Source organism: Pteropus alecto, unplaced genomic scaffold (assembly GCF_000325575.1).
Source record: "Pteropus alecto unplaced genomic scaffold, ASM32557v1 scaffold413, whole genome shotgun sequence".
In the NCBI taxonomy this organism is placed as follows: Eukaryota; Metazoa; Chordata; class Mammalia; order Chiroptera; family Pteropodidae; genus Pteropus; species Pteropus alecto.
Window position 1 is genome coordinate 1,908,047 of NW_006434120.1, and position 15,274 is coordinate 1,923,320.

The window sequence follows — 15,274 nt, forward strand, 5'->3', positions numbered from 1 at the left end:
GAGAGACTGTGACTTTATAATAGTAACCATTTAGCTGCATTTCTTATTACTTTTAAGTACTGTCTGTTAAAGGTGTGGCTTGTTAGTGGGAATTAGAGAGATGTTGAAAGTGCTGTGATAAGCTACTAGTTGCGTTTAGTGTTCTGTATTGTTCATTATGTAGTAATAGAAAAAAGGCATCTGTTTCTTTTAGAATCTAATACTCTTTATGTTTTTATTATTGACATCTGGGTATAGCATTTAATGAGTTTCTCTTTGGACTCAAAATAATGTAACATGAAGATTTGTTTATGGGACTCAATTTAGAGTTTAAATGAAGGCTTAGAAAATTCTGATTGTGTACAGTCTTTTAGGACTTAGTCTTACAAATATATGTTAACTGTATGGTTTTAGTTATATTCAATGTTTTCAGTCTGGAGGTTTAAGGTAGAAAAGATACTCTGGTCTTATTTACATGAGTTATTTTTAGAAACAGGGTTGTTGAATGATCATGGAGAATTGTCAGTATTTGCTATATATGGTTCTTATAGGGTAAATTTATACAAATGAATACCTATTTGATATTGTTAATGGCTTTTTTTTTTTCAGATTAATATTTTTTCTAGTATCTGAGGCCATCATGGGATATTTTGTGGGAGAGCATGACAGTGGTTCTTTTCATATTACCCTTAGAAGATAAGAATTATATTTCAAACAACGATCATTAAGCAGTCTTTAATGTTTCATGAGGCTATCATTTATGAATTAAAATGAACCCTATTTGAAACCTTTTCTACTTTAAACCTCTTATCAACTCTTCAGGATAATATTTACTTTTACTCTATAGAGTGATACTTTATTCATTTGGGTTTAATGAAATTAAGGTTTTATAAATTTCAGTGAGGTATCTTTTTTTATTCCTTTTTTTTCCTGATTGAACGATCATAGTTTTTTAGTCTGGTCTTACAGAGAAGCTCTCAATTTCTTCATTTTACACTCTCTTCTGTAGGCTTTTCAACTCTTATAGGTATCATATGTGTATGAAATAGTGTCCTCTTGGTTATTCATTTATACAGCAGTACAGATGGTTGAATCCTAATAGAAATTCAAAACCAATATCAGAAGCATCATCTATTAATATTACTCTAGTGGTCTATTGGAAATTATTTTAAGCCATAGAGGATTTTGAAGTGCGGATAAGATTTCAGTGGGGAGAGGGAACACTATGGAAGTAAAAAAGGAGGTATATTTAGAGGAATATCAAGTAGCTGAGTATAGGTAGGTTGTAACACATATGTAGAACACTGAGATTACTATTAAATGAACCAAATTGTTCATAATTTTAAATGCAAAGTTAAGGTATTTAAGCTTTTATTGGGGCTCAAAGAATAATTGAAAACATAATTACACAGTGCTGTTTTAGAAAAATTAATCTGGTGCTGGTTATTTGCAGCAAAATTAGGTGAGTTGAAAGGTAAGCAGGTTTCCTATTGGGCTATCGCTATGGTTCACATAAGAGATAGTAAGAGTTTGGATTAAGATTATGGAAGAAAGAATCATAAGAAATAGATAATATTGGAAAGAACTGGCAAAATTTTGTAACTGAAAGATATTAGGGGAAATAAAATTTTTATGAATAATAGTATTTCTAATGAAGAGTATTGAAATTGAAATTAAATGTGATTTAGTAGAGACTTACTCTGAATTAGAATCATGGCTCTTCCAATTATTAGCTATGTATCTTTGATTAATTATCTTCTCTAAGCCTTAATTTCCCATCTGTTAAGTGAAAATAGTAGCTCCTGTCTCAGGATTGTTTTGGGGATTAAACAAAATAATAAATGCAAAACGTTCTTTCTCAAATTCTAGAAGATTTCCTCTCCCTCCCTTTTCTTCTTGGACCTCAATATTTTCATTTAAAAAAAAGTGAATTTCATGGACTGATTCAATAAGCTATGTGTTAGGTACAGGAGCACTAGATAAGTAAAATATAGTGCTTAGCCTCTTGAACCTTACCATTCCATAGGAAAGTAGGACATGTAAATATAATAGAGTAGTACAGTGCACTGACTGTAGTAGAGGGGCACAGTGAATCCAGAGGCAGGTGGTGTCTAATTGTCTGGTATGTGTTTGGGGAGGAAAGGATGTCACGGAAAAAAATCTCTTAGTGGTTAGGTATTTGCCAGTTCAGACTTGTAAACTTTGTTTACAATATGCAGATAAGAAAATAATAAAACAGTCAGGGATAACACGTGACACAGAAGCTTGAACGATGATGATTTATTTGTGCAAGTGCAAGCAGTTTGGCAGGGCTAGAGCAGACAGTGTACATGGTATGATGATTGGAAGGCAGATCATCAAGGATCTTTGTATATGATATTAAAAGAGTCAGCTCTATTTTTAGGTGACTGGCTATTGTTTTTACCAAATAATTTCAGATAGAGTAATTACATGATCATGTTTAAATTTCAGGGCCATGGGATGAATTAGCAGGGGCTGACTTATTGGAGAGACTAATTTAAAAATAAGCATTTGTGCTAGTCTAGTCTGAGAAATGATGAAGGCATGAAGTAGAGTAATAAGTAATAGAAGATAAATTTTAGATGAGAATTTAGTACTGACAGAATAAGTACTGAGCACTTGCCATGTTTAAGTGGTCAGCTAAGTGGCTTAGAATTGTGGAATCATTTTATCTAGGTCTTTGTGAAAGTTAAATATGGAGTATAAGGGGGAGATAGTAAGGATAATACCTAGATTTTTAGAACAGGTTTTATGGTTTGGGGAGAAATAAGGAATTAGATAATAATGTGTCTGAGGGACCTAAAGGAGATTTAGGTTATGTCCAATAGACAGTTGGGTACATAAGAGAAATGAGAGGGATCTGGTCCCAATACAGTAGATTTGGGAACCACCAGTGTATAGGTAGTAACTGAGGCTAACAGAGCCCTTTATAACTGTGAAATTTCAAATTATTACCTTATAGCTCATATCTTCTTCACCAGTCTTCAATTGATGAAAATTTATTTTTCACTTTTCCAACGAGTATCTATTAATAGGGCATGATTCAGAATCCCAGGGTAGGGATCACCACGTACCCAGGGCTCCCTCCACCACCCTGGGAGGACGGAGGACAGAGGAGAGATAGATGGAGCTGGTTCAGATCTTCCCAGGAAACATGCCTTCTGCCTGGAGGTTGTCCCAGGCTGACACCCAGGATGGGGGGCAGAGGGCTTTGTACATGTGCTGGTACTATTTGCACATGGAAACATCACCTCCGTTAGTGGGTGTTGCCTTCTCACAATGGTGGAATTTGAAGTAGTTTTAAGTGAGCAATTCCTGGTCTGGTTCTGGGTGGGGAAGCATCTGTCAAAAGAAACAGTTTAGTAGTTCTCCATTTTGGTCTTGATGTCTTCTGCCATTGTGTTGACTTTTAAAAATGCCCCTGAAGCAGTGTGAAGCTCATTGTGACCCTCAACAAAGATTTTTAGGAAGACTATTAAGGGGGAAATAGAGTAACATGTACTCCCTCCTTTTTCCTTTGGAGTATTATGTTTTTTGTATCTCTAGAAGTAGGATGTATAAACCACAAGGATAACCAAAACAGTCTACCAGAATAGGGAAGGAATACATTAGAACTTCCATTTATGTTTATTTTATTCTATTTTTAATATTATTTTGATATATACTTTATGTACTTATACATACATATACATACTTAATAATTTACAAATAATTTATATATAAATATATATAATGTCCTAACAATATTGAATATTCAAAACCTTCTACCAATCAAGTTGGAAGATACGACTCTATACAATTAAAATTACTACAAGTAAGGACTTAGGAAGGTTTTTATATGTTCCTTGTTTCTTAGATGTAAGAATTAATGAGTACTTACTTAATTGATGAGTACTTATTTAATTCCAAAATTTTGCATTCACCTTCTCTGAGAAAATTTGATTTTAAGCCTAAAAATATTTTCATTCTGTATAGATTTTGAAATGTTTTGTCTTGTTGTGAATATTATATAATTTATGCTTTACATTTCCAACTGTTTTCTTTCAGCTTAATGATGCTTTCAGTAATATCTTAAACTCTTGCTAGCAAAATTGAGGAACTGGGTATATTTTTGAGTGAGGGATACTGAAAATGAGTGTTTTTCTGGTATTTTATATAAATAGTAATAATGAGAATTTCCTTTTAGCCACCTCGTACATCTCATCCTGTAGTGAAGTTTTCCTGTACAGATTGTGAACCAATGGTTATTGACAAATTGCCTTTTGACAAATATGAATTGGAACCTTCACCACTGACTCAATTTATCCTGGAAAGGAAATCTCCTCAAACATGTTGGCAGGTGAGCTGAACAACTATAGTGACTTAAAATTTTAAGTTAGATGTTTCTTAAAAAGTTAAATTGAATCAATGGTTTATTAAATTTATTAAGGTTATTAAATATGAAGTTTTAACCATAACTTTCTAACAGGTATATGTGAGCAATAGTGCGAAATATAGTGAACTTGGTCATCCGTTTGGTTACTTGAAAGCCAGTACAGCACTGAACTGTGTCAACTTATTTGTGATGCCTTATAATTACCCAGTTCTCCTTCCCCTTTTAGGTAAGTCATTCTTGTCACATTCTCTATGACTCAGCATACTACCAGTTTTTCTAAAAACAACTTTGGGAACATGTCTTTGTAAGTTTTCTTGTCTGCTGAAAATTGATGAAAGTTTTTTAATATTCTAAAATACCAGACTTATTGAAGGCTGTTTTATTGTGCCCTATTCATGTTTGTGGTAAACCAAAAGGCAGTATCAAAACACCTTTGAGTGGACAACTAGCGAGGGTATTATATTTAAAATTTTTAAATATTCAGTTTTTTTTCAAGTTAGATTTCTTACATAGGATTGGTAAATAAGATTTTGTGAAGCATATTTATAAGATCTGAAGGTATTTTCTAAGAATTTATACTTTATTTTTCATTTGGCAAATATTTTTTTAAATGAATAAATTTGTTCCAAAATAATATGATAAAAGCCTAAAGTTTCTAGGAACCATCTGGCTATCATATTTTAGGAATATGGTTGAAGAAGACTAATTTTCTTCCATGGAGTCACATCAGATTTAAAAGTTGAAGTCAAAAAATTAGTAGGTATATCTTATAGAAAACGCTGTGCATACTTTATTTCTGTCCTCCAACCTGTTTCATGTCTGGGTCTAGATAGGCTGTAGATTTTTTTTCTGTATTTTCTGTTTCTACCTTTATTCTTACATGTAGTTCTATATCATAATTGGTATCTTTTCATTTTTAAAATAGTATTATTAATCATTAAATGCCAGAACCAAAAATTTTACTTCTTTTATTTTTGTTACAAGTTTGTTTCATGTTGCTTTTCCTCTTACAAATAAGACAGCAGACTTTAAAAATGAAACTTATTTGACTTGATTTTTATCTGTGAGAACAATGAGTGATGATAGTATGTTCATGTTATACATTTATAGATGACTTGTTTAAAGTACATAAAGCAAAACCAACATTGAAATGGAGACAGTCTTTTGAAAGTTATTTGAAGACAATGCCTCCCTACTATCTTGGGGTAAGGATATTATTGTTAAAAATAAACTTGTTATAAGGTTTTATGTAATACTATTTGTAATTACAGTATAATTTTACTGTATTGCTATTATAGATTAAATGTCATGAAAATTGAGTGTACAGATGACTAATATAGATGTAATGGGAAAGAAATGTTTCGGTGATTTGCAAAATAATCACGATAGTGAACACCTGTCCCTTGATTTACGCGGATTATCTGTTCCATATGTTTTTTTTTACACGGAAGAAAACCGTGTAAAGAGTCTACCAGTACAAAAAAAATACTAAAGAAATAGGCCAACATAAGTTATAAAAGTATTTACGTCACATATTTTCACACAAAAAAAATTCTAATGAAAATTCAGAAAAAGCAAAATAAATTTTATTCACTCTAGGTGTCTCTACTGTAATCCAAAGCAATCAGCCTCTCTTTAATTGGCACAAAGTCACTATCTTCACTTGAAATATTTGGAAGTTCTACTTCGGTTTCACTATTTATGTTTATGTTTTTGGATGATCTTTTTAAAACCCCATCTTTTGCTAAGTTTCATAAATTTTTTGATATACACCGCAACATTTTTAAAAAATCTTGTCGAGATTTTAAGGCTCGTTGGATGTTTGGATCGATATCTAGAATTGCTATTTCCAGTTTTGTGGCCAATTGAAGAACTTTGTAAATATTTTCTGCAGTGAATGAAACTGGTTCGAGGTCACTACCATATTCATCAGCAGGATGGGCTTCAAATATTAAGTGAATTAATGTGATCAACCAGTAATTCGTTAATATCATCTATATTCAAATTGTCACAGCCTTCTTCTTGAAATTTATTTAATAAACTAATAATGCCAGTTAATCCCTCTTCAGTTGTTGGAACCATATTTCCTAGTACAACCTCTTATGGCCATATTGCTCTCCAGCAAGCATTTAAAGTTGATGGCTTTCTATCACTAAAAAGCTAAAAGCAGTATTCTTGATACAACTTAAAATTGTGTTTTTATTCCATGCTTCTTCTGTAACTGTAAGTGATTCATTATCTTCAAGCTTATTAAAAATATTAAGACTCTATTAATAATCTTACAAAGGTGGAAATAATGCCTTGATCTAAAGGTTGAATCAAGGTAGCTGTATTTGGTGGCAAATATACAGCTTTTATATTTGGATGTTCTAGATTGTGTAGATGACCAGGTACATTATCTAAAAGTATTTTGAAAGGAAGATATTTTCTTTCATCTAATTTTTAGCTTCTACAGCAAAACATTTGTAAAACCAGTCCTGAAAAGTATCAGTAGTCACCCATGCTTTTTTATTTGCCATCCAATGAACGAGAAGATCATTAATAATAATTGTATGTTAGTATTAGTTCTTTGTACGTTGCTGCGTTAAGCTGTTGTTTTTTTTAGAAAGAGTAATCACCGATAATGGAAATGAAAACTGCGTAAAATGAGGCTGTGTAAATGGAAACCACATATAAAAATTCTGTGTAAATGGGAATATTTATTGCGTATAAAAAAAAACTCGCGTTAAAAAAAACACCATGTAAATCGAGGGATGGGTGTATGTAATACTTACCCTATGCTCGGTACTATCCTAAGCGCTTTACATGTATTTTAACCTCATTTAATTTATATAGTAGCCCTACGAGGTAGAAATGATCATTGTTCCTATTTTACAGATGAGGCAACTAAGGCACTAAAAGAGGAAGTAATTTGTCTAAAGCTACATTGCTTATATATGGGAGACTGGAATTCAGTCTGAGGCAGCCTGACTTTAGAATTTAGGCTTTTAATTTCAATCGTTGTACTACCTTTTAAAATTGCAGTTTTAGAATTGTTTCTCTGTAAGGGTACGAAATGTTTTTTGTTGCGTTATTTTCTAAATCTCCAAAAATGTTTTTCAGTAGATCATAGAACCATATATATTTTTCTAACCATGAATTTTCTCATTACTTAAAGCCTAGTTTATCATAGTAGATAAGACCAAGAACATATATATACTAAGTACACTAATTTATGAAAAGTAACTTCTTACCAAAAAGACCTACACTGAAAAAACACTTTTAAACTTCTGCTTTTAATGTAGGAATATTACGGCATTTGACTATAATCTTTGTAAATGGTTCTTAATAAGAACATTAATTTCTTGAGTTGTGAAAATCATGTTTGTTATAGTTTTAAGAGAGAAGTTTTATGAGTGTCTAGCACATAGTGCCTGCCATGTAAGAGAATGAGAAAGAAGAAACACTGTGAATATGAACTGTTACATATGTTGACTCATTTACATTTACATTTCATAGGAACCTGGAGGACTTAGCCAAAGCTACATGAGTATTAAATACAAAGCTGGGATTTAATTCCGGTTTGACACAAGTGCTTTTACACTTTTTAATATGTCAATGAATTATCATCCTTTTTCTGTCTTTGTCCCATTCACATATGCTATACACTTCCACTTGTGATATTTTTTTCACTGTACAAAGTGGTTCTCAATTGGTCTCTCCTTACAATTAAAAATTACTTCACTATACCACATCCATAGTAAATATTAGACATTTTTTTCTCCTCTTTGTTTTTTCTTCAGAGTTGTTTCTGTTTTTTTTTCAGCTCAGCTGATGATAATAGTAAATGCCTCCTGAATGCTTACTGTGTGCCAGATGCTTTTATAAGTGCTTTACATGTAGTAATTTAATCCCATGACAACCCTACAAGGTAGATACTATTATCATCATCTTTCCAGTGAGAAACTAAGGTACAGAGAGGTTATATAACTTGTTACAGGGTAACAAAGCTAGTGAGTGGTGGAGTCACAACCCACTGTTACCCAAGATAGAATCTTGTTTTCTTTGACTCCTTTTTAGTTACCCAGGTTCTATCAAGTCTACTTCTGCAATGTGTCTTCTGCCACTTTCTTCCAAATTTAATAATATTTCCAATGATACTAAGGTCCAGGACTTCATTCTTTATTGATTGCCCTTGGTGTCATTATTATAGCCTCTAATCCTTTTTAACTATTTCAAACTGTTTTTCATACCATTGACAAACATTTTACTGAAATGCAAATATGATTGATTATGTTACTCTCTTTTTGAAGAAAAGACTTTTTGGAGAAATTTTCAAAACTGACTTAATGCATGTAGTCATAAATTTTTGACAGCCTTAGGATTGAGTGATGTTTTCTTTTTTACTTATAGCCTTTGAAGAAAGCTGTTAGAATGATGGGAGCACCTAACCTAATAGCAGACAGTATGGAATATGGACTTAGTTACAGTGTCATTTCATACCTCAAAAAATTGAGTCAACAGGTAATGTTAAGAAATGGAGCCATTAAGTATTTTGAATAGTTTTGGCTGAGATGGTTAACAAACCAGATGTTAGTGCTTGATAGTTTCAATGGAATTCTATTATATTAGTATATTACATTTTAAAACCACATACATTAACAGTTCTGTCTCAAGTACGTGGCATGCTATGTCTTCGAATGTTAATTTCAGATAATTTCTAGTTTATGAAAATGGCTTTATCAGTGTAGTCCTAGACTTCCTGTATGCCAACATTCTTTGTTTTGTGAAATTCATCTTACAAAGTTGTTTTACTTAGACAAAATAGCAGTTTTTTTTGAAATGTTTATAAAAGATATTGAATTTTATCATTTTGGGCATGGATCACATTAACAAGTACTATGATAATTACAGTTTAATTGACTGCCAAGTTATTAATGTCATTTAAAATACATTATTTTACCAGTACTTCCGCCATCTTGATTTTAACTACTAATTGAAGTGCAGGTTGTAAAGAGTCAAAATACTGCTATTAGATTCCACTGAAAAACTACATTATTTGCCTTATTTATGAACATTTAGTTTTGTGCTAATAACAGTATTTTTAAGTGAATATTGTTGAGATGATTTTTTTCCTAGTTTTATATCACCTCTGAATTAGAAATACATATTTTCATTTAGGGTACCTTTACATTTCATGAGATAAGTGTAGTGGGTAATAATAAAATAAATTGAAGTTGTATTTGTTTTTCCTGCTCCAAAAAGCTAAAATTCTAATAATTTAACATCATAAGACATTGTTTAAATTATATTTAATTTACCAAGTAATTAACGTAAACTACACAACTTGAGTTTTTAATTTCTTATATACTTTTTTAATATAATAATTCATATAAGACTAAAACTCTACTATTTAATTTACCAATTTAGATTACATCAAGACAATTCTTGTTTATTTTTACTTTAGGCCAAAATAGAATCTGATCGAGTCATTGGATCTGTAGGCAAAAAAGTAGTACAGGAAACAGGAATTAAAGTTCGAAGCCGATCACATGGTTTATCAATGGCATATAGGAAGGATTTTCAGCAACTGCTCCAAGGGATCTCAGAGGATATTCCTCACAGACTGCTGGACCTTAATATGAAAGAATACACTGGTTTCCAAGTTGCTTTGCTCAATAAGGTAATAGTACTGCTGTAGTTTTATTCTGTTGTATTAATTGATACTCAATTTGTCCAAACTATCATTGAATTGTTGAATTTTAGAAATAAAACAGACCCTGTACATGGTGAATGAATGAATGGATATATTGATGAAGTATATCCGAACCCATTTATTTTATAGATGAATAAACAGAGGCTTAGAGATTGCTTGAAGTTACATAGCTAATGGTAGAGTCACTGTAGTTCGGTACTTACACTTATGACCTTGGGTGCACAGCATGATCCTAAAATGCTTTATGAATACTCATTATTAAAAAAAGGTCTTCATCAAACAGACGAGCTAAAATTTGTATGGAAATGTAAAGGTACTAAAGTAGCTGAAATAGTTTTGGAAAAGAATAAAGTTAGAAGACTTGCAATATCTAATTTTAAAAGGTCTGTAAAACTACAGTGATCAGCACAGTGTGTTGTTGCATAAGGATAACCTTATAGATCAATGGAACAGAATAGAGTCTAGAAGTAGGCCCTCACACATGTAGTTTTTAATAAAGGTGCCAAGATCATTCAGTGAGTGAGAATACAGTCTTTTCAATAAATACTTCTGGAACAATTGGATATCCATATTCAGAATAATGAACTTGATATTATTTGAACTAACATGAACTAACATTATTTGAAGTAATCATGGTCATAAATATAAAAACTAAAACTATAAACTAGAAGAAAACTGGAGAAAATTTTCATGAAGATTTCTAAAATACAACACAAAAAAACACTTGATAAATTGAACTTTATTACAATTAAAATTTTTGTCTTGAAACTTTGAAAAATGAACAGGAAGTTACAGCCTAGAAGAAAAGCATATATTGAATAAAGAACTCAATAATAAAGAGACAAGTATCCCCATAAAAAATGAGCAAATATTTGAATAGGCACTTCACCAAATGAGGTATACAAGCTCAAACAGGGACATGAAAAGATGCTCAACCTTATTGAGGGTTGGTATGTCATGTGCATTTCTAAATGTCTGTGTATTAATTTAAGGGAAGGCAAATTAAAATCATAATGAGATCCTACTTTACACCCACTAGAATGACTAAATTTTTAATAAAGGACTGAAAAGTATCAAGTGTTGGGATGTAGAGTAACTGGAACTCTCATGCATTGCTGATAGAAAATAGTTTACAGTTTCTTAAGAAGGTAAATATATACTTGCTATATAACCAGCAATTCTACTTGTAGGTATTTATACAAGAGAAATGAAAATATATATCATAGAAGCATTATTCGTAATACCTCAAAACTGAAAACAATCCAGTGTTCATCAACTGGTGATTGGATAAAAGATATGGTATATCCATGTAATGGAATACTACTATGCTACAGAAAAAACGAGCAGACTGCTGATACATGAACAACATGGATGAATCTCAGAAACATCATGCTAAATGAAAGAAGCCAGATAGAAAAGATTAGACATTTTAAGATTCCATATATAAAATGGAATGTAGAGAGACAGAAAGCAGATACATGGTTGTCTGGGGTTAGGAATAGGGATTGACTACAAATGGGCATAAGGAATTTTCTGAGATGATGGAAGTGTTCTAAAACTAGATTGTGGTGATTATTTCACAACTATAAAGTTACTAATATTCATCAAACTATACATAAATGCGTAATTTTACGGTATGTAAATTATACATCAAAGCTATTTTTTAAAAAATCGTCAGTCTTTAAAATTCGGAAATACATTTTATAAGATGTTCACTTCTCTTAGCCAGAATGTATAATAAAATCTTAAGTTAGATGTGAATTTGAGATTATTTGGTTGAGCTCACTACTGATTTTTTTATTTTTTGGTTCCCAAAACAGCACATTAAGATTACATCATAACTCTTTATTTTTAAAGCTAATTAGTTAACTTGTATATCATATTTTCATTCCTTAGGTACAGGCTAGAGATTTTAGTCTCTTAATTCTATATTTGTAAATAACTTTTATACTTGAATTTTTTTCCATAGGATTTGAAGCCACAGACATTTAGAAATGCATATGACATACCAAGACGGAATCTTTTGGATCACTTAACAAGGATGAGATCTAATCTTATGAAGAGCACCCGCAGATTTCTTAAAGGACAGGATGAAGGTTAGGTCACGGTTTTAATATTGGTATTTCTTTTGTAAATTTTTTTCTTTATATTGAAAAAACATAATATGGTAATATTGTAACTCTTAATGAATTATTACTTAGTATAATTCTGTAACATGGTTATACTATAACTCTTAATGAATTATTACAGTAGTAGTACATTCTCATTGTAAATTCAAACAAATGAAGTAAAGAGTGAGTCATCGCTGAGTCTTTCTTCATTTTTTTCTACCATAACTATTACCCCAAATTCTATTCCCCAGAGGTAACAACCTTTGTTAACAGCTAAGTTTCCCTTTTGCTTTTTTATACATTCACACACACAGACACCCGTAGCCATTGTCTTGTGACATACTAATATCTGATGGTTTAACTCTGGGTGGCCAATACCTGTCATATTCTGATATTTTCTTCAACTATGTCGATGACACCTACTACAAATCAAGTCAGATGAGAATTTAACCCTTTGCTATCTCTGATGTAAGCATTCCAACTCTAGCTTTATGTAAAAAGGGTTATCTGGTGATTTCTTTATTCTGTAAATTCAGTTATAATTCTGTTAATTTGGAATAGAGTAGAAGAGAGGTTCCTTTTCATGATAAGGTTACATATATTGCTTATTCTATGCACTGAATTAGCTGCTATATTTTTGTTTAAGGATTAAAAAAATCAATGATTTAAAATTTTATTTTAAAAATCTCAAAGATGTTTATGTCACACCATTTTAAATGGCAATAAATTAATTAATTTAGAATATGTAGTAAGGGAAGATTGCCTAGAATAGCACCAGGTAGCATTCATAACTAGATAACTAGAACAGCTTTTAGTAAGTTTAACTTTCGTTGTTGCTCTATTCTGTTTGAAAAGATCAAGTGCACAGTGTTCCTATAGCACAAATGGGGAATTACCAGGAATACCTCAAGCAAGTACCTTCTCCACTAAGAGAACTTGATCCTGATCAACCTCGAAGGTTGCATACATTTGGCAACCCCTTTAAGCTGGATAAAAAGGTAAATTTGAAATGTTCCATTATATAAATTCATTTGTGCTAGTTACTATGGATTTACCAGTTTTTAATTTAACTAAAGTAAGCTGAAGCTATTTTCCTGGTAGAGTATCTAATAAATGTCAACATAGTTAAGTATAGTGGTTTTAATGGGAATTGCAATTGTGTCATTTAAAAACTGTATGTAAATTCAGGGAAATTATATTCTCTCTTTTTTTTTTTGTTATAGGGGATGATGATAGATGAAGCAGATGAATTTGTGGCTGGACCTCAAAATAAGCATAAACGACCTGGAGAACCAAATATGCAAGGGATCCCTAAAAGACGTCGCTGTATGTCTCCACTACTAAGAGGCAGACAACAGAATCCAGTTGTGAACAATCATATTGGAGGAAAAGGACCACCTGTACCTATGACTCAAGCACAGCCAGATCTTATTAAACCCCTTCCTCTTCATAAAAGTAAGATTTTAAAGAAAGCAAAACCATTATTTGTTAATTTTTGGTTCTTCAGAGAAGAAATTTTTAAATAGATTTTGGAAAAAAATAATAAAGTCCAAGAGTGTCTAGAGAAGATATTTGTTTAAGTTTTGGCATGTAATTATTTTTATGTCTTTTTAATGAATGTTTGTTGAACATTTCATATGTTCATTTGTTTTATTAGCTATAATGAGCTAAAGTATTATAAATCTGAAGATTTCAAAATAGTAGTATTTAAAGGGGCACTATCAATACCCATAGAAAGATGATTTACAATATCAGTTTAGTGCAACAACTAATTATTAAATACCTATGTTATTTTAGAAATGCTAGGCATTGAGGAATAGCAGTGATTAAGAAAGTAGTGATCTCTGCCTTCATTTATAATGAATGAAGAAAGAAAGTCATTGAATATATCATTAGAAGTATGGTGAATGTTATAAAGGGAAGTCAGATATGTCGTGAAAGTATTTAGCAAGAGGATTTAACTTAGTCTGTGGGAGTCTAAGGAAGTTATTGAAACCAACACTTGAAGGATGGATGGGAATTAGTTAACTAAAGCTGTGCATTTGCCTATGCTATAGGAGTAGTCTAAGAAGAGGATGTAAAATATGTACAGGGTAGACAATGAGGAGAAGGGCATTAAGGGAACCAAAAATTCTAGTATAGCAAGGAAATTGGGAATGAAATAAGGTGAGAACTGAATGATAGACAGAAGCCAGATCATGGAGGGCCTTGGAAACCATTGTAAAGATTCTAGACTTTAAGGACAATATGACTCTGCTAAAATGATTAGCATTTTATAAAGACCAGGTTGACTGACTATACTTTGTGGAATATAATCAGGGAAGAATAAGAGTGGATATAGGGAACCTTTAATGAATTAATGGATTTATTAATTATAGGTAGTAATCATGATGGTTTATAACATCTTAATTGGAGAGAAAACAAATATTGTATACCTCCTGATAGAATTATACAGAGCTAGTACTTCTGATGTTGTCTTACCCCTATTTTTTTTTAACATCAATCTTATCAAGCCTCTAGATCTAACTACTTATTTATAGGAGATTCAAGGGACAGAAAAACATGTTAAATAACAAAACAGGGATACAACGAGCAAAATTCAGACTATGAAAACTATAGGACAAAGAATCGTGTGTGTGTGAGTGTGTTTCCAGAAAAAAATGCATACAAAAAAAGAGAGGTACAGAAGGATTTTGTAGACTCAGAGGTAGTTAAGAGATATATAAACCACTTGCAGTTTTGATCCTGATTTGGACCCTGAATCAAACAAAATCAAACTTTTCCACAAACAATATATATAAGGTAATTAAAGTTATAGATAGTGACTATATATTTGATGTTGTTAAATAATTATTTTGGATGCACAGGAATGGAACTGGTTAGGAAACCCAGAGAAGACTAATGGTGACTTGAGAGTGGGGTTGTGAGAAGAATATATATTTGAGAAATAATTGGACCTATCAGCAAAGGACTTAGTGATGACTGACAAGATGTTGGAGCCAGGGCAAGGGAGGAGTCATGCTTGTGGGACACTGGGTAGATAATGGTGTCAGAGGTGGAGTCAAGGAAGAGATGATAAGTGAGCTTAGTTTA

At 31.7% G+C, this 15,274-nt stretch overlaps 1 protein-coding gene and 1 pseudogene across 2 annotated transcripts in view; one reads left to right on the forward strand and one right to left on the reverse strand.

Annotated features, from left to right (window-relative positions):
• Positions 1 to 15,274, forward strand: part of INTS6 (integrator complex subunit 6) — an 83,481-nt gene that overhangs the window by 58,903 nt on the left and 9,304 nt on the right. For both annotated transcript variants that reach the window (XM_006909007.3, XM_015587110.1), the window contains 8 exons: positions 4,187 to 4,339; positions 4,469 to 4,601; positions 5,486 to 5,580; positions 8,768 to 8,878; positions 9,822 to 10,037; positions 12,040 to 12,166; positions 13,037 to 13,179; positions 13,405 to 13,636. In XM_006909007.3, coding sequence (XP_006909069.1) covers positions 4,187 to 4,339; positions 4,469 to 4,601; positions 5,486 to 5,580; positions 8,768 to 8,878; positions 9,822 to 10,037; positions 12,040 to 12,166; positions 13,037 to 13,179; positions 13,405 to 13,636 — 1,210 coding nt within the window. The remainder of the gene's footprint in view (positions 1 to 4,186; positions 4,340 to 4,468; positions 4,602 to 5,485; positions 5,581 to 8,767; positions 8,879 to 9,821; positions 10,038 to 12,039; positions 12,167 to 13,036; positions 13,180 to 13,404; positions 13,637 to 15,274) is intronic.
• On the reverse strand, positions 5 to 3,584 carry LOC112477467 (annotated as a pseudogene).